The sequence below is a fragment of the Gekko japonicus genome, unplaced genomic scaffold, assembly GCF_001447785.1.
Source record: "Gekko japonicus isolate JY-2015 unplaced genomic scaffold, Gekko_japonicus_V1.1 scaffold1858, whole genome shotgun sequence".
Lineage (NCBI taxonomy): Eukaryota > Metazoa > Chordata > Lepidosauria > Squamata > Gekkonidae > Gekko > Gekko japonicus.
This window is the reverse complement of record NW_015177068.1, coordinates 90,435-116,911: the sequence shown is the minus strand read 5'-3', so window position 1 is coordinate 116,911 and position 26,477 is coordinate 90,435. Positions and strand designations below refer to the sequence as shown.

General features: G+C 41.8%; 1 protein-coding gene across 1 annotated transcript in view; it reads left to right on the top strand.

Moving 5' to 3' along the window:
• Window positions 1–26,477, top strand: part of TTC37 (tetratricopeptide repeat domain 37) — a 73,960-nt gene that overhangs the window by 29,201 nt on the left and 18,282 nt on the right. Inside the window, exons 15-33 of the mRNA XM_015428195.1 lie at window positions 1,053–1,177; window positions 3,195–3,448; window positions 4,514–4,616; window positions 5,174–5,350; window positions 7,382–7,526; window positions 7,645–7,723; window positions 7,827–7,888; window positions 7,972–8,028; window positions 8,983–9,051; window positions 9,906–9,980; window positions 10,379–10,520; window positions 11,752–11,845; window positions 12,697–12,774; window positions 15,706–15,827; window positions 16,073–16,196; window positions 18,230–18,451; window positions 23,732–23,804; window positions 25,565–25,618; window positions 25,724–25,835. Of these exons, the coding sequence (XP_015283681.1) occupies window positions 1,053–1,177; window positions 3,195–3,448; window positions 4,514–4,616; window positions 5,174–5,350; window positions 7,382–7,526; window positions 7,645–7,723; window positions 7,827–7,888; window positions 7,972–8,028; window positions 8,983–9,051; window positions 9,906–9,980; window positions 10,379–10,520; window positions 11,752–11,845; window positions 12,697–12,774; window positions 15,706–15,827; window positions 16,073–16,196; window positions 18,230–18,451; window positions 23,732–23,804; window positions 25,565–25,618; window positions 25,724–25,835 (2,167 nt within the window). The remainder of the gene's footprint in view (window positions 1–1,052; window positions 1,178–3,194; window positions 3,449–4,513; window positions 4,617–5,173; window positions 5,351–7,381; window positions 7,527–7,644; window positions 7,724–7,826; window positions 7,889–7,971; window positions 8,029–8,982; window positions 9,052–9,905; window positions 9,981–10,378; window positions 10,521–11,751; window positions 11,846–12,696; window positions 12,775–15,705; window positions 15,828–16,072; window positions 16,197–18,229; window positions 18,452–23,731; window positions 23,805–25,564; window positions 25,619–25,723; window positions 25,836–26,477) is intronic.

Genomic DNA, 26,477 nt, shown 5'->3' with positions numbered 1-26,477 from the left:
TCCTTGAAAAAGAGCAGTTTGTGTCAGAGTTCTCTCAGCCCCACCCACCTCACAGGGTGTCTGTTGTGGGGAGGGGGAGGGAAAGGAGTTTGTAAGCCGCTCTGAGACACCTTTGGGTAGTGAAGGGCGGGGTATAAATCCAAACTCTTCTTCTTCTCTTCTACCTGCACCCCTCACTTTTGATCTTCAGTTGACAGCTGAAGATGGTTTTATTTAGGGCTATACTTGATTAAAGGAGTCCTAAACTCGGTTTTTAGGAGCTGCGGTGGCTCGTGGTTAAGACGCTGAACTGCAGGCAGTGGAAGGTCAGTAGTTCAGCAGTTCGATACCCGAGTTGCCACATGACGGAGTGAGCTCCCGTCTCTAGTTCCAGCTCCTGCCAACCTAGCAGTTCGAAAGCAAGAAATTGCAAGTAGATAAATAGGTACCACTTTGGTGGGAAGGTAACAGCATTCCGTGCGCCTTGGTGTTTAGTCATGCCAGCCACATGACCACGGAAACGTCTTCGGACAGCGCTGGCTCTTCGGCTTTGAAACGGAGATGAGCACCGCAACCCTAGAGTTGGACTTGACTGGCTTTCGAGCAAGGGAACCTTTATCTTTTTAAACTTGGTTTTAAATTTTAGTTTTATGTTTTAATATATTTTATTAATATTGTAATCTGCTTTAAGATCTGTAAGGGAAAAAAGGTGGCTAATAAATATTTTAAATAAATAAAATAATGAATTTGAGTTTGGTATCAGAATTTGTATGTGGTGCATGAGCTCATTCCAGAATATTTATGCACTGAGTGCCTTTCCTTTACCAGTGAGTAACCATAGCCATCCCTGGTCATCTGAACTTTAGGAAGTAGGATTCCACCTCAGAGGGATGTGACTTCTTACTGACTCTTAACAAACAAAACTTGATTAACTCTTTGGGTGGTGATTGGAGTCCATACAAAATTCCCTTAATGACTGTGCTGTACCCAGAGAAATGAAGACAAATTATTTCAATAATGTGAAGATATCTTAATTTTTTATTCTCTTTTTCTAACATTTTCCTGCATGCTAGGAAACTGCCCTTGCTGTCTTGACAGAAGTAACAGAAAGAGCAAGTGCAGGGAGAGCCAAATGGGCCTGGCTCCGTCGTGGACTTTATTACCTGAGAGCTGGTCAGCATTCAAAAGCAGTGGCAGAGTAAGGGATTTAATATTGCTTTAATCAGTCTTCTGCAAAATACTCATTAGGCAGATGGTCTCAAAATGTCTGCATAATTCTTTTTTAAAGCAAATCCTTTTCTTTTCTTAAAAGTTGACTGATTGCCCTAAATCTCAATAACTGCCACGAGCAACTTAACGTCTGCTTTTATGTCAGATATTTGGGTTGCATTCTTGCTTATTGTACTTACGGAATGAAAGGAGTAGAACAGGGCATATGAAAAAAAAAACCTTCCCCAATGAATTGGTGGTTTGTAAGGTGATGTTACTGTTCCAAGCATGCTGCAATGTATCACAGCTATTAAGAAACAGCAGCAACCATCCCGTATCGTAAAAGGGAGCGGTGGCGCAGGCGGTTAAACGCCTGCCAGTAACATCTATCTATGGATAGCTGCTACAGCTGTTCGAATCCCACCGTGGCCAGTGTCAGCAACTGGCCCTTGTCCCAGCTCCCGCCAACCCAGCGGTTCGAAAGCGCCGATTAACACCTTTGCGCAAGTAGATGAATGGGTACCTACCTTAGAGGGTAGGGGGCACCCTCCCCCGTCGAGGGGGTTGCTGGAGTGTCAAAGACTGGCGGAGAGGCAAGGCGGCGAGTAAGCGGCTGGAAAGATGGCGTCCCGGTACAGCTCGAACGACGGAAGCAGACGGCGGCGGAGAGGCGGAGTCGGATGACGTGGGGAAAGCGGACGGTGCAGGCGCGGCGGAGCCGGAAGGACAGAGCTGCAGCCGCGCCGGAACGCGTTGCACGTCGGAGGGGCCCAGCTGACCCACCGCAGGAGTGACCGTCGAAATGGAGCCAGAAGACAGCCGAGAGACATCGAGCTGAGGAACGCCGACCCGAAGACCGTCCGGTACCTCCACTGGGTGCTGATAGGGACTGTCCCCCACCCTGTGTTCTGTGGCCATAGTTTAGTTATGAGATTCAAAATGTAAGCCGCTCAGAGACCCCTTAGTGGGGGTGCGAGCGGGGTAATAAATCGAACGATAAATAAATAAATAAATAAATCATACAACAGCACCCTATTGCTGCCTTTTCCCTTTGACTCCCTAATACTGTTTGTACTAAGAGTGGACCCTGCAGATGGAAGGATAAGATGCAACTGGGTCTTGGCTATAATTGAATGGCCTTTCCACATCAATAAGGTGCTTTAAGGCATAGAGTTCTGTGAACACAGGGTGCATGGTTCAACTTGAGGCAGAACTTAGACCGTTCTCCAGATCTCTTCGTTCTTGGCTGCTTGACATTCTGTGTTCATGTTGGCTATATGGGGCTCCTGCACATCCCACTGCAATGCACAGTAGCAGCGATTGTCTGCCAAAATTAACCACTAGCTAAATCCTTTTTTAAAAGATAAGTAAGTAGTTCAGCATTTGTTTAAAACCAGTACCTCAAATCCTGAGCTTTTAAAAAATATCATAGCTGTTGGATCTCTATCCTTTCCTTTATGAACCTGTATGCCAATTAGTTCCTCTAACGATTGGTTGCAGTTCCCCTCTTTTACCCCTCCTTTGCTACAGTCTTCCCCTGCCCAAGCCTTTTCTGTTGGAGCTTCACAGTTGTGAAATGGTCTGGTAAAGATAAGAAAGGTGTAACAGAATGAATAGGAATTTGTGATATAGGGTAGGGTTTGTAATTCAGGGTGGGGAAGTAGATTAAGTAATACGCTACTGTTGGGATTTTTAGGTTTGTGTTTTGATTATGAATATTATTAGGTGGTATCTTGAACCCTTCAAGAGGAAAGGCAGGACAGAGATATTTTAAACAAATAGTCTTGAGTTTGTCCACAAGTAGTCTAGAATAGAAACTGTTCCAAAGTTAAAGCTAGCACTTTTGGTATGTTGTGGGCATTTTTACTTGGGTTTGTGACTGAGACTTTGAAAATGGCAATCTGAAAGATTCTAAACAAAGTTTGAAAAACAGAACTGTAATAATGGAGACTCCTCATTTTTATTATGAATTCATTAACAGCCTGTGTTTTTTTAATTGTATGAAGTTTACAGGCAGCTCTACGAGCCGATCCAAAGGATTCCAACTGCTGGGAATCTCTAGGAGAGGCATATCTGAGCAGAGGAGGCTACACAACAGCACTGAAGTGTTTCCGAAAAGCCCAAGAACTGAATCCCAAGACTATATATAGTTTTTATAAGGCTGCAGCAATTGAGCAGATTTTGGGAAAATATAAAAATGCTATAGCAGAATATCAGCATATCCTAAAGAAATCAAAAGATTATGTCCCTGCTCTGAAAGGTATGTATTTTCGTGGTAGTGAAATTTATTGCATTATATATTTGTCATTGCAGAATTATGTCTATATTAACATCATTCCATGCTTAAATTCTGATCATTCTTCTCTTGAAACTGCTTCTAAATGTAGCAGAATGCATTAGTTTTTATAGGCAGTTGCCAATCAGATGAACGACTAGCTTATTTTTGAGACCTGAAGAGGAACATTGTGTTTAAATGTCCTATGATTGTTGAACATTGTGTTTAAATGTCCTATGATTCAGCTGTACATTAACTTCCTACAGTCCTTAAATATGGGGTTGGGGTGAATAAATTACTTTCAGAAATAATTTCTTCCGTGTATTCTAGCTAAATGGGGAAAAGCTGCAACCTAAGAAGATCTGGTTGTTTGCCAAGTCCTTCCCTTCCCCTTGCATATGTGTTACTTGGTGCACAGTATTCCCCTCATGGTAGCATCCCTTTTCCCATGTGCAGAAATTTATGCGGACATGTTTGCAAAGATCTGTGTATGTGCAAGGCATAAGGTACACTGTGTCCTCTGCCTTGAATTGGGATAAAAATAAATTACTTCCTCCCCCAATTCTTTACTGCAGTCAGTAGTTTGGCAATAACTTGAAAGTATATGTGATGTTAAATCTATCAGTATGACTATCACTTTCCAATTTGTACATAAGGAATCAAAAATATATACAGTACCATCAACTGGAAATGTCTTTTCTGCAGAATGAAACATGGATTTCTTTTAATTTGTTAACAACTTATGGGGGTGGTTCCGAAGAACTATAAATGGAAGGCCAATAGTTGCGATCACTGTTCCATGAACACATGTGCAAGAACTTGAATGCAATGTTATTCTGTAGTTCTAATGCTGCTGCATCTGCAAGAGGTTGTACAATCTCTTGTTCAAGTGGAAGGTTTGGATTGAGCTTCAATTTTTTGGCATTGTTCTAGTGCAGAGTGTAAAACAGGTCTTCAGTGAGTGTACAGTGCCTTATAGACATGGAAGGGCATTTCTGGATCCAGCCTGTTGTAGTCTTACCACACACTAACAGGTTGTTCTCCCTTCAGGTCTGGGAGAATGCTATCTCATGATGGCAAAGAGTGCTCTTGCTGACTATCTGGATGGCAAAGCTCTGGACTACATAGAACAATCTCTTAGTTTTTTAGCACGGTTAGTATTTATTTATATATACACTTCATGTTGCCAACTTAAGATGTGGTAAATTTTTAATTATTCGCTTTTGTATTTTAATCAACAAAATAGGTTTTGAAACCACTCATAAAAATCTTATAGAACAAGTAATGCATTTGTTTCTGTAAATGATATGTACAAGTTGTTTTCCATTCAGTTCAGTAATGGAATTGGGAGTTGGTCACCACATGCCTGAGCCACCGATATGCCAAGGAGTGATAAATCTTGTGTACATGTTGGAACTCCTGTGGGTCTGGTGATCAGAAATATGGGCTGCAATCCAGGAAGAGCTAAGCTCTCCTAAGTCTCATTGAAACTAATATTGCCTAGCTATTAGTGACAGACTTGTTGAAGGATATAGAAGAAAGGGAGCTTTCATCCCTGCATAGTGTTTTGGTTGCATTTATGTATGTAAAGAGAGATTTATTTAAACATTAATTGGAAGATTCCAGTTACAGTGCTAATATGGAAAAGATGTTGGATAAAAGTTCTTTAAGAGAACTCTGCCTATATGAAATTTTGCTTTTGTTTTGTAGAGCAGCAAAGCATTGTCCTGATGTATCTTGCCTTTGGAAACTGCTTGGAGATGCCTGCAGTAGTGTGTGTGTAATTTCACCATCCAAAGTGAATGTGAAAGTTTTAGGATTCCTTATTGGTCAAAATGCTGACAAATATGTGTTAAAGAAAAGTGATCTGCTCAGTCTGGGAGGAAGGTAATATATATCCTATACTTTGAACAACAGCTTTGCAGATTTGTCTGGTTGCCATTGCTTGGTCATTGTTACTGGTACAGGCAGGAGTGGTATTATTTATTTGTTTGTTTGTATTTATAGCCTGCCCATCCCGCAAGTGGGCTCAGAGTGGGTAACATCATATCAGTAATAGAATAAATACAGTTAAAAAATTAAAACAAAATAATAAACATTAAAACCAATGGTCACAGTTCAGCAAAGTCAGCTGTCTGTGAGAGGTTCCCTGGCATATTGTTTGGCTTGGTAGATGGGTGACAACAACCTCAGGGAGGCCATACACAGACGCCTGCTGCCTCAGCCAAAAGCCTGGCGGAACAGCTGCATCTTGCAGGCCCTGTAGAACTGAAGAAGTTCCCACAGGGCCCTGATCTTGACAGGGAGCATGTTCCACCAGGCAGGGGCCAGGGCAGAAAAAGCTCGGGCCCTGGTCAAGGCAGGATGGATATCCTTCAGGCCAGGGACAACCAGGAGATGTTGGTCCATAGAGCGTAATGCTCTTTGGGGTGTGTATGGGAAGAGGCGGGCCCTCAGATATGTTGGTTCCAGGCCATGTAAGGCTTTAAAGATTATTACTGACACCTTGAAACAAATCCAGAAGTCAACCAGCAACCAATGCAGTTGGCAGAGCACCTGCCAAACATGAGCCCACATAGGCGTCAACGTCAGCAGGCACGCCACCACATTTTGCACCAGCTGTAATTTTCGGGTCAGCCTCAAGGGTAAGCCTACATAGAGCGAATTGCAGTAATCTGACCTGGAAGTGACCATTGCATGGGTCACTGTAGCTAAGTCCTGGGGGGAGAGATATGGTTTCAGCAACCTAATCTGCCTAAGATGGAAAAATGCAGATCTGGCAACTGCAGTAACCTGGGCCTCCATAGAAAGAGAGGCATCCAGTGTTACTCCATGGCTCCTCACTTTTTGGTTTGGCATCAAAGGCGCCCCTTCCAGCGTGGGGAGTCTGATACCCACATCCATCTTTGATGGATTTAACTTCAACTGGCTCTGCCACACCCATCCAGCCACAGCATCCAAAACCTCAGCCAGAATATCAGGGGTGGAAGATGGATGGCCTTCCATTAAAAGATAGAACTGGGTGAGGGAGCACGTATAGATGTTGAATAACATTGGCGAAAGGATCGCCCCTTGCGGTACTCCACAGTCAAGTGGGCATTGTGGGGAGACCCTCTCACCAAGTGACACCCTCTGTCCCCGGCCACGGAGAAAGGAAGAGAACCATTGTAAGGCAGTCTCCTGAACTCCTACGTCGGCGAGGCGGTGGGTCAACAGATCATAGTCAACCGTGTTGCACGCAGCCGTTATACCTAATAGCAACAGCAGTGCTGACCTGCCCCAATCCAGCTGCCTACGGAGATTGTCTGTACGGGCGACCAGAGCAGTCCCTGCCTTTCCTTTCCAGCTAGTATTGCCTTACCTTTCTTTCCTTTGGCACATCCTTCTTCCTTTTATCCATCTCTTGGAACTCTGCCCCCTGTTTACCCAAGTCTTGCACTGTTACAGTTGAGTTTCCAGACTGTAATTATGCTAGCTGATGCACACAACTCTTAAGTTTACATTACTTTTTCACCCAATGTGCTTCCAAGGCATGGCAGCCGTTGCCCTTTTCATCAAAGTGAAACAGATTGGTTGCTGGCATGAGAATTTGTCTGAATTTGAGAGTGGGGATTGAACCAATAGCTGCTAATGTCCAAGGTTATCAAGGGACATGTATTGTATTTTTGTGTACTTTGTAGCTGGAAGGTGCATTTTGGAAAATCTCTTCCCAAGTGAAACACTGCAAGTTTCCCAAACACTCTCATCCCTTCCAAGCTTGTATGTTCTCCCATATTGTTTAAGTCATTTGCCTTCAGAAACAGGACGCTATAAACAGAGTAGCCTTTTGAAATCATTTGCAGGTTTAGCGTGTTCACTGTCTTTCCAATACATTTTGCTAATTTGAATCATTTGCTTTGTACTATTATGCTCTGTTAGGTGTTATGGCAGAGGATTGAAACTGATGTCCTCACCAAACATGTGGTGCGATCTTGGGATAAATTACTACCATCAAGCACAGCACCTTACAGCAACAGGCAGCAACAAGAATGAAACCAGTGAACTATTAGAAAAATCCGTACAGGTGACTTTTTAAAAAGCTTTTCAGCAGTCCCTCTTTTTTACAAATAAATTCCTTGTTAAGCTCAGATAAGAATATGTCACTTGCAAAGTTACAGCACTGCATGCTCTTTCTTTTCCAGTGTCTTAAAAAAGCTGTGAGACTAGACAGTAAAAACCATCTTTACTGGAATGCCCTGGGTGTGGTGGCCTCTTGCAAAGGTATATTTCAAAGTAAACCTTTTGAATGTTGTCCCTCTTTTTCAGTGTTAAGAGTTGCAATGGCTCTTGCAAACGATGTTACACTTAAATCTGTCTCTTTCAGGTGATGGAAACTATGCCCTTGCACAACATTCTTTCATTAAATCTATTCAAGCTGAGCAAATTGTAAGTAGTTTAGATAGCTGCATCTATTTCAAATGAGACTTCAGGAGTATTTCACTTATGTTTGTAACCTTTCTTTTGTCTAGAATGTAGTTGCCTGGACCAATTTGGGAGTCTTGTACTTAACAAGTGGCAACATAGAGGTAAATGGATTTTTCTGTGCTGTTTTTCTCAAAATGAGCAGTATGATTTCAACAACTGTAGACCAGTGTGTAATGTTGCATCCTTGGACAAGGAATTTTAGCATATCAAGGTGTCTTGGGGATGCTTTTGGACCCTTTGCTGTATTTGTAGCGTCAGACTGCAGCAGTTGCCAGCAGTTCTTTTTCCCCCATAGAAAGGCTGCTCTAGTTACAGTCATTTACATCTTAGTAACATTCCAAATGGAATTATTGTGGCCCTACTGGATCTCTTTTAGCAATCTGAAGTATGGTGATGGGGCCTTTTGGTGGTGGGCAGATATTCCTCAAATATGGTGCCATCTTCTTTATTGTTATTTTTTGTGGGGAGTGGCAACTTGGCTTTTTAACAATGCCTTTGAATCTTTAACTTTATTGTTGACTTTATCCTGTGGCTCAATATTGGTTAAAAGTAGCAGGCTGCCAATGTTTGTTAATTCTGTTTAATTGGTATTTTTCATACTGTTGTATAGAATGTGAAAAGGGAAGGGAACATGTGTTTGAAGAAGGTACTACATTGAAGGTTTGAACCAAGATGGGAAGTGTCAAAAGGGGTTGTCTAGGAGAGAAGGAGCTAACAGATACAAAGGTTCAGAGGGTAGCCCACCAGGAAAGGTCCCACCAGGTGAAGGGGCTGTTGCCATGGGGTGAGGTTTGGTTGCTGAGGATTCCTGGGGGTAGGGGGAAAGGCAGAAAAATAAGCTTGAGTATCAAGAACATTTGATTTACCAGTGACCTCCATTCCCTTGGATTGCTTAGATAACAAAGCTTTTACTGTAGTTTGATAATCACAGCCTGCTTTACATGTCAGGTGGGAGCATGAGAAGGAACAGTTGTTTTATCTTGCATAACTATTTAGTCACATCCTTAGCCACCATAATTCTGCCAACACATTAAAGGTGTCGTGTTGTCTTTCAGCAAGCGCATGAAGCCTTCAAAGTAGCCCAATCCCTCGAGCCCTCTTATCTGGCATGTTGGATTGGGCAGGTAAGATCTAAACTAACCCTTTTCATACTTGTGTTTATGTGCCTACAGGATTGGACAGCACTTGACGAGTATTAAGTTCCTATTAAAATCCAAGCTGTTCTATAAATCTTAAGTACAGTTCTGCCTTTCTAAACCTATTGACTTCAGCCCCGTTTAGGATGGCACTGTAAAGCATATAAGCACGGGGCTGCTGAAAACCTTGGCTTTAAAAATGCAGTAATTCAATTCAGCCATTCCTTCTCTTTTCCCATTCAACTTCTATAAACTCTAGTTTGTTGTAATCACCAGTTTTTCTTGTAACCATCTCTTTAAATGCTGAAGCCTTCAAAATGGCTGAATTTTGTGCTGTTTTCATGCCACTTTCAGAGCACAGGCAGCTTTATGCGGTATGGAGGTAAGCTTGCCATACTGGTATTCAACTCATGAGCAATCTGGTACTATGAGTTTGCTTAGCTGTAGTGGTGTAAAGAGTCTTGCACCACTCAAATTAAAGTAATATTTTATGTTGGGGTAGAAGAAACCCTCTATACATTCTCTTATTCCAAGGAAATCTTCTTGCCCCATAAGAGCTAAAAGGGTGTTAGGATGCCTTGAGAGCTACCTGTTGCAGTGGTGATTCTAATTTTTTGCCATTTCTTCTGCATCCAAATTCTGAATGTTCAGAGTACCAGTCTATGAGTCTGTTGTTGGCCCTGTGGATACTAATTGAGGTTGAAAATAAACTTTGACGTATTTGAACTTAACAAGTGATGGTGCCTAAACAGCATGTAGTGGAAAGTAGCTTGGCAATAGCCAAGTACAAGATGCATAGCAAATTAAAGAGCTATGTTTTTATGCTTTTTTTTTTTTAACAGGCTCTCATTGCAGAAACAGTAGGCAGCTATGAAACTATGGACCTCTTCAGGCACACCACTGAACTCAGCATGCATGTAAGTACTCATCACTACTGAGGTTGCAAGTTAGATACGGCCCCAAAAGTCCCATGTTTTAATTGTCATCTTCTTAGGTAAATTATATGGATCTTCTAAAACTTTATTGCTGTAACTGGTTAGATCGAACTAGGCAGCTATTTAGATGAAATCCAAAACGCTAGCATTTTTCATGAGTAGAAGTAGTTCTTGCATCCTTCTTTCAGGAGCCATTGTTACAAACATTTTGTAAAAGTGGAAAACAAAATAAGGTTTTGGATGTTTTTTAACCATAGCAAAAGACAGTGTTGATTCAAATATGTTGTAAATACTCTGGACACTATGCTGACACTTGGGATTAAAACATCTAAGATTTTCTAAGTTATGCAGATATTGACTATATTTTTATTTTCAATCAGACTGAAGGGGCAAAAGGCTATGCTCATTGGGTGTGCTCAACCCTGCAAGATAAAACCAATAGAAACACTGAATTGTATAGGTATAATATTCTTCAGATGGATGCTATTGTTGCAGCACAAGTCGCTCTGACCAAATACACAGGTAACTGACAACTATTCTGTGTACTACTATTGATTTTAATAACCGTTCTGTATATTTTGTTTTGGAGCTGCGGTGGCTCAAGTGGTTAAGACGCTGAACTGCAGGCTGTGGAAGGTCAGTAGTTCAGCAGTTCGAGACCCGGGTGCCGCATGATGGAGTGAGCTCCCATCTCTAGTTCCAGCTCCTGCCAACCTAGCAGTTCGAAAGCAAGAAATTGCAAGTAGATAAATAGGGACCACTTCGGTGGGAAGGTAACAGCGTTCCGTGCGCCTTGGTGTTTAGTCATACCGGCCACATGACCACGGAAACATCTTCGGACAGCGCTGGCTTTTCGGCTTTGAAACGGAGATGAGCACCGCAACCCTAGAGTCGGATTCGACTGGCTTTCGAGTAAGGGAACCTTTACCTTTACCTATATTTTGTTTTAATTCCCATGAAAATATAGAGAGTTCAATTTCTCAGGATTATAAAAAGGAGCGGCATGGAAGTATATAAAGATATGAATTATATCTAAAGATATGTTTTCTGCCTCTACCAGTACTAGAATTCAGAATCACCCCAAGAAATTGATCAACTGTATGTTTGAAACAGATGCACAATACTGTTTCACTATTCACTAACACTAGATGTATGTAATGATGTCCATTATCTTTGGAGGCTTTAGAAGAGTTAGACAGACTTGATCTGTCAATGGCTATTAGTGGACCCTCCCTCTTTAGAACAACATGCCTCTGAATATCACATCCTAAGGGCAAACAAAAGGGGAAGGTGCTGCATTCATGCATTAATTATAGGCTTCCAGAGACATAGATAGCTGCCCACTATTTGGAAAGGGGATGGTAGGTTAAGAGGATCTGTGGTCTGATCCAGGGGGTTCTTATGTTCTTGCAGTCTAAAATAACAATAGTTTTTGAAACAAGCGTGCCCCAAATTAAGTCCAAAATATCAGAGTACAGAGTTTAATGTTGTGAGGGACATATTCACTATAAGTTTCAAAGGCCTATGTTTTCCTGATTCAGTTGACAAATTTAAGAGCATTTCTGGAGGTTATGTTCTATGCTTCATAGTAATTTGAGATACAGGTACAACTGCAGCTGATATAAAATATACCACCAGTACCCATAAATGGTAACCCAGCACCCACTTGTAGAGCTATAATTCAGCTTTCTTTACCTTGCTTTACCTTATGGGTTTCCCCCCCCTGCTTTATGTGTGGTGTGTTTTCTTGTAGAAAGAATCCAGAATGATGCATGTGCCTTCACAATGCTTGGTTATTTAAATGAATATCTACAATTGAAAAAACAGGCAGCAGATGCATACCAAAGGTAAACTATATTAAACACATTGTAAAGAAACTTAATCCCATTCTAAATATTTATCTGGCTATGTCTACTACTATCACATGCATACTGCATGCAATCTACATTAGTTTAAAATATCTTTTTATTGGTTTGACTTAGTACAAAACAGACTGCTAAAATGGTCACAGCAAAATAATTTTTAAAAGTAAGTTGCTAGGGGAACAAATTCCACAGGAGTGTTATTCTTTTGCAGCAAAAATAAATGGGCACCTTGTGGCACCTCCAGTTAACTTGTGCCACACATAAAATTGTTTTTATCAGATTAGTTGATGTCTAGAGCCCACTTCATTATTATCAAACAGACTTCTGTTTGTTTTTGTTAGGAGAAGAGCCTTAGGCAAGCTGCTATATACAAAAGGAGTGTGTTATGGAAGAGTGAGGTAGAAAAGCCACAATAAACGGTCTTCTGTCACTTCTGTTTGATGAAAATAATTGTGTTAACCACATATTTTCCGTCAGTTGTATGTCTCTTATTTAACTACGCATCGTTGAAAGCTCAAGGCAGCATGTATGCCAAGACAGATAGAAAGAGATCAAAATAACCTCATATGTATTGTCTTACGAATCCCCACAATGCCAAGTCAAAACACAGAAGTCGCAAACTGGAAATGGCTTCAGTTAGGGAAGACTTTGTCAGAGAGAGTGCAAAAATGTAGCAAAATTGCATTTGTCTTCTCCCAATTCAAATTCAAAACTCAACCCCTAGTGCTTATAACTGGGATAACCAATTCTCAAAGAAATGTGTATAGACACATTTAGTGGAACAGTGACACTGAGCTGTTAAGATTTCTTATTTCTTATGGTCCCCTTTTCAGAGCAGTTCTATTGCTGAAGAATTCTGAAGATAAGGATAAGTACAATATAGCAATGAGAAATTATGGTAGATCACTGTGGTAAGTGTACTTGTTTTTAAATGGGTGTCATTTTAATTTTTATTTAAAATGTTATGAACTATATCACTTTCTAGAAAATGTCTTTTTGATTACAATTCTATTAAATTGGCAACAAAGGAGCAATCAATTGGCACTAATTTAATTGTTGCAATTTTCTGCCTTTTCCCATTATATAAGCGGACAATGAATTGTCTCACGGTAAATACCTGGAAATAGCTACTTACTTTAAGGGCTTATTGTAATGCTCCATGTGCTGTATAAATGTTTGAAATCCATTATGGAATTAATAGCCAAGATTTTTTTTAAAAAAAAACCACAAATCCTAAACTAGGGGTGTGCATTCGATTTTTCCAAGCTGGAAAAAACCCTGAGTTTTTTGGGTATTTTTTCAGCTGGATATCAGTCAGGGTATTTATCTGGTTATCCAATAAGGCCGAGCCCAAAACCACCCCAAAATATTTGAGATTATTTGGAGTCACCAGATAGCTGGCATTAAAGGGTGTTTAAAGGGATTGCAGTCCCCTTAAACACCTTCCAGGTGAAGCCACAGCTTGGAGATGGCATTTAAAGGAACCACGAGCTGTTTAAATGTCTTTGGAGTTCAACTGCGGCTTGCAAAGTGCATTAAAGTTCCCTTTACATTCCTTTTCCCCCTCCTTTGGAAACAATGGAGGATGGGGGCACCTTCTTCTGGGGCCCATAGAATTGGAACCCCTGGTCCAATCTTTTTGAAATTTGGAGGGGGTTTTGAGGAGAGACACCAGCAGCTAGGTGGCAAATGTGGTGCCTCTACCTTGAAAAACAGCCCCTAAAGAGCCCCAGATACCCCCAGATCAATTCTCCATTATATCCTATGGGGACCATTGATGATCATTATTATTTTTGGTCCCCGTAGGGTACAATGGAGCCAAAAAAAATCAGCAATCCCAAATATTTATTGAATCCGAATACCATTGGGATTCAGGATTATTGGAAAATACCAATATTTTTCAGGTTCAGTATACCCAAACCTGAAAAATACCAGTTTGTTTGGGGTTTTTTTGCACACTCCTATCCTAAACTATTTGAGGCATACCTAAAGGCTTGGGTGCACATAGTGGGACATTTTCTTTTCTCTTTTGATTCTCCCCTCCACAATGTCGCAGTACAAATCAGTTTTGCAAATTCAGTTTCAAAAGCGATTTGCCAAGTGATGTCTGGGTGGGTGGGAAAGAGAATGCAAGGTGGAATTTGAACCCAAGCCTTTCCAGTTGCAAATTCAGTTTCAAAAGCAATTTCCAAGTGGTGTCTGGGTGAGTGGGAAAGAGAGTGCAAGATGGGATTTGAACCCATGCTTTTCCAGTTCTGTTCCATTTCTCTATCTTTGATACCACACATAGCTGAGCAACTGCATTCAAGGCACAAATAGGTAAACAGAGCAAATTACAAAGTTCTTTGGGATCTCAACTTTGGTGCAAAATTAAAATTTTTGAATAGCAACTATGACTAATGTAAATTTGAGTTTATAGGTAACTACTTTTTTAACTGTAATTCATTGTATACCGTAGAAGCAGAATGTGGCTTTTAAATCTCCTAGATACATATCAAACATCACTTATTTCTGAAATGATGTTAAAGTTTAGAGTAATCCTTTCATTAGCCCAAGAGAGCTTTTAATATCAAAGTCAGCATCTTAAATGATACTTCAAAGTGACTGAAAAACAGAAATCTAACACAGCCCTTAGAATGAAACTGTTATGTTGGTATTGAAGTTAGTGTTGAGCTATGACTGGGGAAACCTGGGTTCAAATCCCCACTGCCTGTTAAGCTCACTGGGTGATTTTTGGACCACTCTCAGGCCAACCTCCTTTGCAGGGTGCTTGTGAAGATTACATGAGAGAGGGAGAAAACTTTGTTGTCTTGAAAAATGGAATTAGGGGTGTGCATTCGGCAACAGCCGAACTGAAAAAATACCCGAAAAATACCTCCGGTATAACATAAGCTGAATACAGATCAGCTGTTGGGTTTAAATGCCTTTCTTTCCCTCCCTGAGATTGGGGAGAGAAAGAGAGCCATGTTTGCATGCCTACTCTTTGCTTCCCCAGCCAGCCTGGTGCGGCAGGTTGGCTGGGGAAGGGAAGGGCAGGCATGCAAACATGCCCCCTTCCTTCCCTGAGCCTCTCTGCTTTTGCAGAGAAACTTGGGGAGGGAAGGGAAAGTGAGGGGGCATGTTTAAATGCCTTTCTTTCCCTCCCCAATGCCGGGGAGGGCAAGAAAGGCATTTAAACATGCCGGGGTTCCCTGCCTGCCTTTCTCCAGCTACCCCATGTCAGCTAAAGAAGGGAAGGCAGAGCCTAGGCTTTCCCTTTGTCAATTTTACTCACAGCTGACTGGCAGGGAGTGAAATTGACAAGGAAATCTGCAGGGCTATAAGAGGGAAAGAAGGCATTTTAACATGCCTCCTTTCCCTCTGGTGGTGTAAATTAGACCCGAATATATTCGGCAATACTGAATATTTCCCCAATCTGAATAATTTATTGGTATTGGGCTGGGGAAATTTGGAATTTAGCGATATTTTTCAAGTCTGATTTACCCGAAGCCAAAAAATACCGGCATTTTTTTTTGCACACCCCTAAATGGGACTGATGAGCCAAATTTTGCAACATTTCTGTAGATAAGTTGCATATCATGAATAAAATCATGCTTTTGCCAAAGTAGTTTCTCTTCAAATGAACTATTGAATCATGGTAAAGTTAGCAGGCACCGCACAATGCTTATTGAAATCAACGGCAAAGTTACTATTTCTGGAGCTGGGTTTCACCTAAGTATCTGAAAGGTGCATTGTTTAATTAGGACCTTACATTGTGAGGAATTTACTCTTTGGTTTGAAATGCACATGAAGTTGAATTATTTAGCCTTTTTTATTGGATTTTGTTCTTTCCTTCTTGCAAGTGCTCTAGGTCATTGCGATGCCATCCAGGCTTATTTGTCAACTCTTCTCACGGAATTTGATGATATTGTAGGGATTGCTCAAGCGTATTTCAAGAAAGGCCTTTTTCAAGAAAGCCGGAATGGTAAGTGTTTCAGAAGACTGTGTATGAACTTGCAGTCACATCAGCAGATTTCCCCCCACAAACTTTGTCAAAGAACAATAATTATGGACTGACTTTAGCAAGTCTTCATACAAAATGCAACAATTGGAGCATACTTGTTGTTGTTAGTACTTCATTATGCTTAACATTTCTGTTCTCCCTCTGAGGTGGAGGACATCCATTAATTTCTTGTTCTTTGGAATTTGTAATTTATTCTTTTTTACTAGCTTATGAAAGAGCACTCTCTCTTACTGACTGTGAGCAAGATAAAGCATGCATCCTAACAGCTCTTGCAATAATGGAATACAAGCAGAATCAGGTGGATGCTGCAAAGACCCTCTTGTTTAAGTGGTATGTAATAGTTAACCGTGTTTCTCTAAGGCAATGATTAAAGTTCTTTGAATAATATTAATCTTTGCAGCTGGGTACATATGCATGTCAAAATCTTTTTAATTGTTTTAAAATATTCTGTAAACCACTGTAAAGCATTCTGTAATGCTTTAATTTGGGGGAACTACCTATATTTTCACAGCACATTTAATTAACTTTGGGGTGTAATATGATTTATTTATTTATTTATTTATTTCACTTTTACCCTGCCCTCCCCGCAAGGCGGGCTCAGGGCGGCTTCCAAAAACTGACTACATTCACAATAAAAATACAAGACATCATTTAAAACACAACCAGTCAATATAAAACATTCATTGGATGGCAATAAAACTAAAGTGCAATTTAGGGACACATTCAGCGGTGCCACCGCGCTAGGTCGTGTTGGATCGGAGTTCACACAGGTCGCTGCTGGTAAGACGTCACTCCTATCGGAACGCCTGCCTAAAAAGTTCTGTTTTCACGGCCCTGCGGAACTGTGACAAGTCCCGCAGGGCCCTGATCTTGGCAGGAAGCTCGTTCCAATAGGACAGAGCTACAAACGAAAAAGCCCTCATCCTGGTTACCATCAGCCTGACTTCCTTAGGGCCAGGGAAGTCCAGGCGGTTTTGGGATCCTGATCGCAGTGCTCTCTGGGGAACATACAGGGAAAGGCGGTCCCTCAGGTAGGCCGGTCCCTGACCATAAAGGGCTTTAAAGGTCAAAACCAGCACCTTGAAGCGAATCTGGAATGCTATTGGGAGCCAGTGCAGAGTCTTAAGCACAGGCTGGATGTGCTCCCACCTGGGGAGGCCCATACACAGCCTGGCCACCGCATTCTGCACCAGCTGCAGCTTCCGGAGTTGCACCAAGGGCAGCCCCATGTAGAGAGCATTGCAGTAGTCCAACCTCGAGGTGACCATAGCATGGATCACTGCAGCCACATCATTGTGTTCGAGGAAGGGAACCAACTGCCCAATCAGCTGAAGATGGTAAAAGGCTGCCTTGGCAGCAGCTGCTACCTGGGCCTCCATTGTTAAGGAAGCATCCAGGAGCACTCCCAGACTCCTGACCCTCAGAGCTGGCACCAACGGCGCCCCACTGAAGGCTGGGAGTGGGATCCCTACCCCCGAATCGCTCCAATTCAGGCACAGGACCTCCATCTTCATTGGATTCAATTTCAATCGACTCAGTCTAAGCCATCCAGCCACGTCCTGTAACTCCTGGTCCAGATCTTCCGGGGTAGAGTCAGACTGACCGCCCAACATCAGATAGAGCTGGATGTCATCCGCATATTGGTGACAACCCAGCCCATGCCTCCGGGCAATCTGGGCAAGGGGGCGCATATAGATGTTAAATAGCATCGGGGAGAGCACAGCCCCTTATCCTGTGTTGTACTCAACACATTTCCTGTGTTGTACTCTAAGACCCTTGTCCTTCAAGTGTATCTCTCAGTTTAAGATATGATGGGAGCTGCTGTTCATCTTCATGGGAGCAGGGGGTAGTTCCCTATTGGAAATGGAACATGTATAGGCCATGATGTGGTGGTTTGAAGAAGCATAACTATCCCAGGAGCAGCAGAACAAAGTTTGTCCAGTGGCATCTTTAAGGCCAACAAAGTTTTATTCAAAGTATAAGCTTTCATGTCCACGCACACTTCTTCAGATACACTGAAATGGAAGTTACCACCAGTCTATACATATAGGTAGAGGGTGAGCAGCAAATTAACACACAACATAATGAAAGTGTTTAACAGATGCAAGGACTAAACTGGAATAACAGCTTAGTTTATATGGTCACCAATTATTTGGGTTTAATTCTGGGGGAAATATAATGAAGGAAATAAATATATCAGAATCGGATGGGCAGATGTACCCTTCTTAACAGAAGCATAAATAATTTGGATGGCAGAACTGCTGCATTTTGTAAAAGCTCTGCCAAGTAAATAACGGTTACTTCACTTTTTTAAAATTATGATAATTGGGCATTGAATAACTTTATCTGTGTTGCACTTACAGTTCTATATTACAGGAACCTAATATGGAAAGTCTGCAAGCTTTGTGCACTTTAGGGCTGATAAAGCAGGATGCTACACTTGCAACAGCAGCACTTAAGGAATTACTAAAGCACAGAGAAAGGAAAGATAATGTTTATGAGAAGTGCCTTCTTACATCTGCTGTTTATGCATTGCAAGGAAGAAACCTAGCAGTCCAGAGACAAGTTTCTAAAGCTGTCCACAGGTACGTAATCTGTGGCTTGTAAAATGAATGGTGTTTGTTACAGTTTTATATTATGTTTCCTAAAAGGAGGTCACAGTGGTAATGAAGCATTATAAGAGTCCTGTGAGATAGGTTAGGCCAGGGGTCCCTAATCTTTTTCAGCTTGTGGGCACATTTAGAATTCTGACACAGCTGGGTTGGTGCAGCAACAAAATGGCTGTCACAGGAGGCGGAACCAGCCACAAAATGATGCCACAGCTTAATTTCAGTAACACACTGCAGATCTGTGTGCTGTGATGGCAGCTACTGCCAAAGCAACATCTTAAAAAATCTGCACAGCCAATCAGAAGGCTCACTGGGAAACACCCTATCTGACCCCACCCACTTCCTAAAAACGCTTCACAGGTGCCAGAAAAGGTGTTGGGGACCCCTCGGTTAGCCTGAGAGATTACTTGCCCAAAACCTAGGGTTGCTAATCTCCAGGTGCCACCTGGAGATCTCTTGCTATTACCATTGGTCCCCAGACGACCAAGGTCAGTTACTTGGTAAAAATGGCTGCTTTGGAGGGTGGACTCTATAGCATTTTACTCTGCTGAGGTCCCTCCCCTCCCCAAACCCTGCCCTCCTCAGGACCCACCCACAAAATCTCCAGGTATTTCCCAACCCAGAGCTGAGAACCCTATTAAAGCCATCCCTTGAACTGCATAGCTGAATTGGATTGGGACCTGTACCTTTGCACGGCTCTTTGTGTGGCCTGTGTTTAAACGTGAACCTTTTTCTTCTGAATATGTACAGATATCACTGCTGTCCCCTGCCTTAGTAAAAGAAACCTGGGGCAAGTGAACATCTCTTACCTAATATGAATGACTGAATGAACTTCAGAGACACCAGATATCTGTGGAATGAATTAATTACTTTACAAACAGATATTCCAAAGCACTCTTAAGTTAGCTGTCTTCCTTGCTAAGGCACAGCTAAGGTGGGGAAAACGCAAAAACTTCCCAGGTATTGGGTAACATATATGCTTACTGTTAGGACAGTTTAAGCAATGGCTGGTCCCCAAACTGGACTCATCTTTTTCTATATATATCAAATATTGCCTCTGTAAATAAGCAACGTGTGTAAGGTCAACATTGTGGGCCGCTTCTCTTTATTCGAGTTGCTCAGGATTATTGAATAGCTTTTCATCTTTTAACATGGAAATGCATTTTCCGAACTGCAGCAGCTTCCCTATACAACAGTTGTAACTTAATCATCTTGGTCAACTCATTACTTTACTTATACTTCTTTAGCTCTTTTGATAGCACTAGATAAATATAGTGGCATTGAAACCTTAAGTCCAAACTATTGCTCTTGATTACATTCCGCTGTACAAAATATCACCTTGTGTTATCAAATCACAGATACCATTAATTTCATTATGTTGCAAAGAGAAATGATTTATTGATTTTTAGGTTTTGTTCCCTTCTTTGAAGACTTGATTTCTCAGTATAACTGTGAGGTCTTTGTGGTCTCTCTGCAGTCTCACATAAGGGGTCTGTGCTGGTGCAGAACACAATTCCTGAAAGTTCTAGAGCTCTATCCAAAGAAATAGGTGTTCAGATAGTAATGCCCCTCTGCACATGCCTTGGGGAGGCGCAGACTCAGTTCTGTTCTGACCACCACACAATAAGCTGCTCCATGGCTGTTTAAGTTTTTCTTGAGCTTGAGCTTTTAGAATTTCTATTTCCTTTCTATCAAGCCTTTGTCCTTTTTTCTGCCCTAAAACAAACAACTATAGTCATCCCACCCCTTTCTCCATCCTTGGAAGAATTATGGATAAGTAGCCTGTTTTTAAAAAGTGCTGCAGCTGCAGGGGGAAACCATCAGTCTCTAATGGGCATAACCTCTGCTGTGTTTAGGAGAAATCCATAACTTTTACACCTGTTCTCACTGCACCAAATTCACTAAGTATCTTAAAGAAACTGCATCTCCAGACTTAGAACCCTGCTTTGGGAAGAACATTTTTTGTCCATTAAAAAGACTCTACTGAGCTGCTTTATGGTAGGCCAACTTTATCTCCATTCACCTGTACTTCTGAGATTTGACAAATAGCTTTCCTGTCTCCAATTCACACTACATGTCTTGGGACAAAACAACAGCTGGCTGACAGTCTGCATCCCAGCCACTCTCAGAATTGACCAAGTGTCATGGGGATCCAAATGAATTCACTTTAGCAAATGCTAAATGGGCCAAGCAAGAGGGGGTAAAGAAGCAGCATTCCAAATCTGACACTTGATTTCGTAGATGTTTCTACTCCGTCCATTCAGCCACCAACTATACCATCCAGCACTGTACAGATGATACCTCCCACTTCACTAACAGGATGATAACATATTACTGGTACAAACTGAGCTGGTCCTGATGCACTCCTAATTCCCCATCTGTTGATTCTGATGAGGAGTATGTTGTGGACTTGGATTCTTCTGTTTCATCTTTTTCTGCTATACCACGAGAACCTTTTCTGGGCCATTTTGATTGGGTTTGTGATTTTTCCTTGCCAACCGAAGGACCTAAAGCTTCATGTGGATCTCATAAAGAGACTGGAACAAATTCTAGAAATACAAGTGCAACACTCACATCCAGAATAACTGGAATTAACATCCAGTCTGATACTACATCCCTTGTATCATGAGTTTGCTTGTTGTCCTTCAAGCCACCAAAGATGCAGAGCCAAAACCATACTGACTCCACAAAGTGGATTCTTCCTTCCTTTTCACATGTCCGGCCTCAAGCTGGGTATTGTCTAGTCATCCACACTCCTCAACCTGCACCCTCTTACAAAAAAGGCAGAAGACTGGGTGTGGTGGTTAGAAAACTGTACTCAGCAACAACACTTGCTTTACTTATTGTAATTCTTTAGCATACATGATTTGCTACCAAAATCTCCATTTGACCCCAGTCCTTCAGCATCCACTAGAAGATGAGTGACTTTGTTAAATCCATCCACAAGGTTTCTAAATAGCAAATGAACACTGTCAAACAGTGTCAGATGTGTCTCTGAGACCATGGCCACTAATATAGCTTAATTTCAGGTTACCTGGCTTCAGTCCAGTTCTCTTTTGTCAGGTACCAGAACATATATAGGAGGCCTCCTTTATGATGTTTGAGTAAAAAAGTAAAAGGGAGGCTGGAGATGAAAGATCTCTGTGCTTCACACCCATGGGATCTAGTGCGCATGCGCTGGATCGATCGGCATTGTAGCAAGCTCTTTTAACGGATTTTCGCGCCCAGAACTCGGACATGCGCAGGAACCCCACCGCGCATGCCCAGAGGGGAGGGCGCAGACATCCCGCCAATTCCTTTCTTACTGCCGCGTTGGAAAGACCTTTTTCTTCGTCGGTCTGTTCGGTTCGCGTGTTTTGGCTTTTTGCCTCACGGCTCTTTGGATTTTTTCCTTAGTTTATTCCTTTTCTTTGTTGTTTTTTCAAAAAACTTTTAAAAAACCTTTTATTTTTTGCTGAGGGGGAGGTTGCCGCTTTACCTCAGTCGGGCCTTTGGGCTATCCCCACCCCCACCCCTTCTTTCTTCTTCTTTTTGGTTTTTATGGAGAAGAAGTGGGGCTTTTTTAATAGGTGCAAGGGTTGCAGTAGTAAACTTGCTCCTCCTGACCGTCATACCCTTTGCATACTTTGTCTCGGAGAGTCTCATCGATCGGAATCCTGTCAGCACTGTGCTCGCTTTTCAAACCAGACCCAAAAAAACTGAGCTGCGCGCCTTAAAGTAGCCCTGCTAGAATCGACTCTACATCCTTCCTCAGCAATGGACGCCGAGAAACCATCGACCTCAACGGCTCCGGCATCGAGGCTCTCCTGTTCTACCTCAGTAGAACACATCCAACTAGACGAGACTCACAACTATTTGTCTCGTATGCTCCGGCATGACTGGGTACGCGCATCACGGCCCAGCGCCTGTCAAAGTGGATTGTAGGTCTAATCCATATATGTTACCTACTTGCCAAACAGCCATTGCCTGGTCTTATCAGGGCTCATTCTACCAGGGCTGTTTTAAAGAAGAAACAAACAAAAAAATAATAAAGTAAGAGAAGTTTGGAAATAATTCCTAAGAGCTGTGAGGTGAGCTAACAGCGAACCGATCAGACCGACGAAGAAGAAGTCTACTCAATGCGGCAGTAAGAAAGAAATTGACAGGATGTCCGCGCCCACCCCTCTGGGCATGCGAGGTGGGGTTGCACAGCACTGATCGATCCAGGGCTGTCGCGACTTCCACTGCCTTCCTCCACTGCTGGACATTTGCAAAGCCGCTACCTGGGCCACGCCTAACACCTTCATCAGGCACTACGCCCTAGACGTCTGTACCAATGCCAATACCAACATGGGACGTCACATTCTGTCTTCGGCTACGCAGTAAAAGACCTGCCAGCACCCTCCTCCAGGTAGGCTACTGCTCGCTAATCTCCCATGGATGTGAAGCACAGAGACCACGTCGAAGATAAACAGGTTGCTTACCTGTAACTGATGATCTTCGAGCATTCACACCACCCGCCCTCCTTCCCTGGTGCTGTCAGCTTCTACATTTTCCATATGGGTTGATTTGCGGCAGTTTGTAGGAACTGGCGGGATGTCCGCGCCCACCCCTCTGGGCATGCGCGGTGGGGTTATCAGTTACAGGTAAGCAACCTGTTTTTTCACAGTGTAATGAAAAAGAAGCACAGGAGAGCTAGTGTGGTATAGTGGTTAGAATGTTGGACTAGGATCGGGAAGATCCAGGATCAGATCCCCACTCTGCTACAGAATCTTGCTAGGTGCCCTTGGGCCAGTCACACTCTCTCAGTTTAACCCACCTCACAGCGTTGTTGTGAAGATAAAATAGGATCAAATGGAGGTGAGGAAAATGATGTAAGCCGCTTTGGGTACCCGTTGGGGAGAAAGGCAGGGTACAAATGAAGTAAATAAAAAATAAAGATATGTTACAAATCTGAATATCCAGAGTCTCCAAAAGTTCGTTTGCTGTGTTTTGGTTGGACTTAATAAACAGGTACTACGCTTCCACAGTTTATGAGATTTCATATATCTAATTATACCATAAACTCACCAGTTCTTGCAGTTGTGTGCCCTGTGTTTTTACAGCACTAGGTATTAAAAATGTTCTGTTCTATCTTGAAAGAACTGCCAAGGTAAGTTAGAACACGCTAGCCTAGAAACACTTATTTAAAGCACAGGTGGAACAATTTCAGTCCATGTGAAGGCCCTACAACTAGAGAAAATGTTTTCTTCCATACAACTATGTTCTCTCTTCTAGCAACCCAGATGATCCTGGCCTGTGGTCCCTTCTGTCCCGATTGGTACCTCGGTATACACCAAAAAATGCAAAGGTGATCATGCAGAGTCTAAAATATATTTATGTATGTTTAAACTATTACTTTAGTGTAGGAGCATGTAACTAAAACGAGTTTCCAAAATAGTTACTATTTGTTGGCAGAGTAATTAACACAGCAACTGTGTACAACCTGATTAAAGAGCAGATAAATGTTTATTTAGGAATTAACATATTTGACAGGAAAGAGGAGAGACAGAGGTAGGTTCCTAACTACATCTCTAGGTACGAGAGAGAGTAAGACTGAGTGTGGCACTTCTGAGAAGAAGGGGGAAATTGCCCTGAGAGTAGCAATCTGGGGACAGACAAGGAATTACACTTAAAAGGAGAGGGTGCTGACCTTGCTATCCTATCTAATTGTCTTCTTGTTGCCCCCCATGGGGTCTTTTTTTCCTTTGTGCACCAAACATTGCCTTTTCCAACACTATTAACATTATGCGTAGAAGTGTTAGTTGTTGTGGCAAGTAGCCTTCAATGAAGTCTGCTGGTTGAATGGCATAAATGTTGTCCCTTCAGTTTCCAGGAAATAAATGTCATACAGTATGAAATATACAAATAATGGCTCTGATTCCATGTAACAGCCTCTAAAACAGAGTTCTACATTATATTCTAATCTGCCTTTTTTACATACAGCCCAAAAATAAATTTCTTGCTGAGATCTTAACAGATCTTCTTCTGTGGGGGAGAAAATAATTTTCTTTCTCTCTGACTCGGACCAGTGTATTTCATAGAATGGCACAGTTTGGCTTGGTAGCCACAAAAATACAGACTAGAGCTGTGACTAAAAGCTCAAATACTGTATTTGTACAAAGGGAGGTGCTTATGTGTTTTTAATGTGTTTTATGTGCTTTTAATGTTATGGTATTATTGATTGCCTCCTAAAGCTTCTCTAATCTTTCCCATTTCTGCTGCTTCAAAGTGTTCCTAATCTAGACCATGCACACAGTCCTAGTTCAGTAATTTGAGGCTACATACTCCCTAGAAATGGTCTCTTCACTGGCAATAGCAAGTATGGTAATTTAGGACAGGTTTGTGATTGAGGGATTAAAGCTTCTGTAATGTGTTTGAGGATAAGGGTTTTCATTGTAGATTACCATACCACTTTGCAAGCATTGCCTATATTGCAGTGCTTTGGCATGAGTTGATTATGTCATAGTGAGGCTGACAATACCCACCTGAGGATATCTGATCCTCATATTCAACAAGGACGCATATGTTACAATGATGAACTGATGAACTACAACAAACCCACTTGGAAGAATTTCCAGCCTCTGTTTGTCTCTAGTTAAGATTTCCATCTTTGCTGATCCAAAAGACAGATATTGATATTACTCACTTGCTATGTTCTTATAACACAAAGAGTCATGTTGTTTCTCAGACCAACTGTCTATCTACTCTGGCATCTTGTTTCATTCAGTGGTCAACCAGATGTCCCCAGAGAGCCTACATGCTGGGTCGAAGCTCCCCCACTGCCCCCCCCATCACTGGCATTGAGAGGGCAAGTGTCTCTAAAAATGGAGATTCTATTTAAGTAATTAAATTAGTGGCCATCACCCCATCTTATGGCAGCAGATTCTACAAACCTATCACTCTTCAGTGAAGGGTTTCCTTTTGCCTGTCCTGAATCTACTGCTCATCATTTTCATTGGGTGCCCACAAATTCTATTGTGGTAGATGAATATTCACTGTCCTGTCCACTTTAGTGATCTTTTTGCTGAACTGAAGAGCTTTAACCTACTCTCTGTTTTATCTTAACAGGGTGGGGCTGTGGCAGGAACTATTGCTCACATACTTGGTTTAAATCATGGAAAGGTTAGTATTATCCTTCTCAAAAAGACTTGGTGAATTTAAAAGGATAATTTTTAATTAGAAAAGAATAAATTAAAGTACCTGTATTTTGTGTATTCCCATGTTTAGAAAGCCTTGCTGAATACGACAGTTAATCAGTTGGCATTAGGCTATCACATAGCTGAAGATGAAAAGAATAATGCACTGAAGAATATCCAGAAGGCAGTACATCTTTCTCCAGGTGATTTTTTAAAATTATTATTCTGAATTAAAAATTGTTTGTGTTAAACTCTTTCAGAAAAGGAGCAAAAAAGAACAGAGCACGGAATGCCGCGTTGTGGGGCAAGGCCAAATAATCCGGGCCTCCAATCAGTGTATCTGGGAGTTGGTTCCCATTAGTCAAGGAAAACATAATTACAATATATACTATGACTATGTGGAGTGTTTGCAGTAAAATAAAAGACAAACGAATTTTGCAGAAGACCAGGAACCACTGGGAGACATGTGCCCACAGCTGGGTCTTCATGCTATAGGGAAGGAGGCATCTGAGATAAAACTAAGTTCCAGAGGTTCAAAGTCAAAAGAAGTGCTCTGAGAAAAATGCAGTACTGAGACCACCAGAATGATGTACATTAACTCTGTCTTAGAAAGAAAGAAAATCAAATCTGCCCATCTGTTGAAGGATGAAATATACACCAAAACCTAAATTCTGTTAAGGTGTCATATATAGACATGAAAAAATGCCAGAAATTGTAGCTCTGGAAGCCAAAAAAGCTAACAATCTTATAAAAATGGCAACTGGCTAAAGACTGGAAAAGGCAAAGGGAAACTCAGTCAGTTGTTACTCCTACCAGCTTTAATTTAGAAGCTGAATGGCTGATTT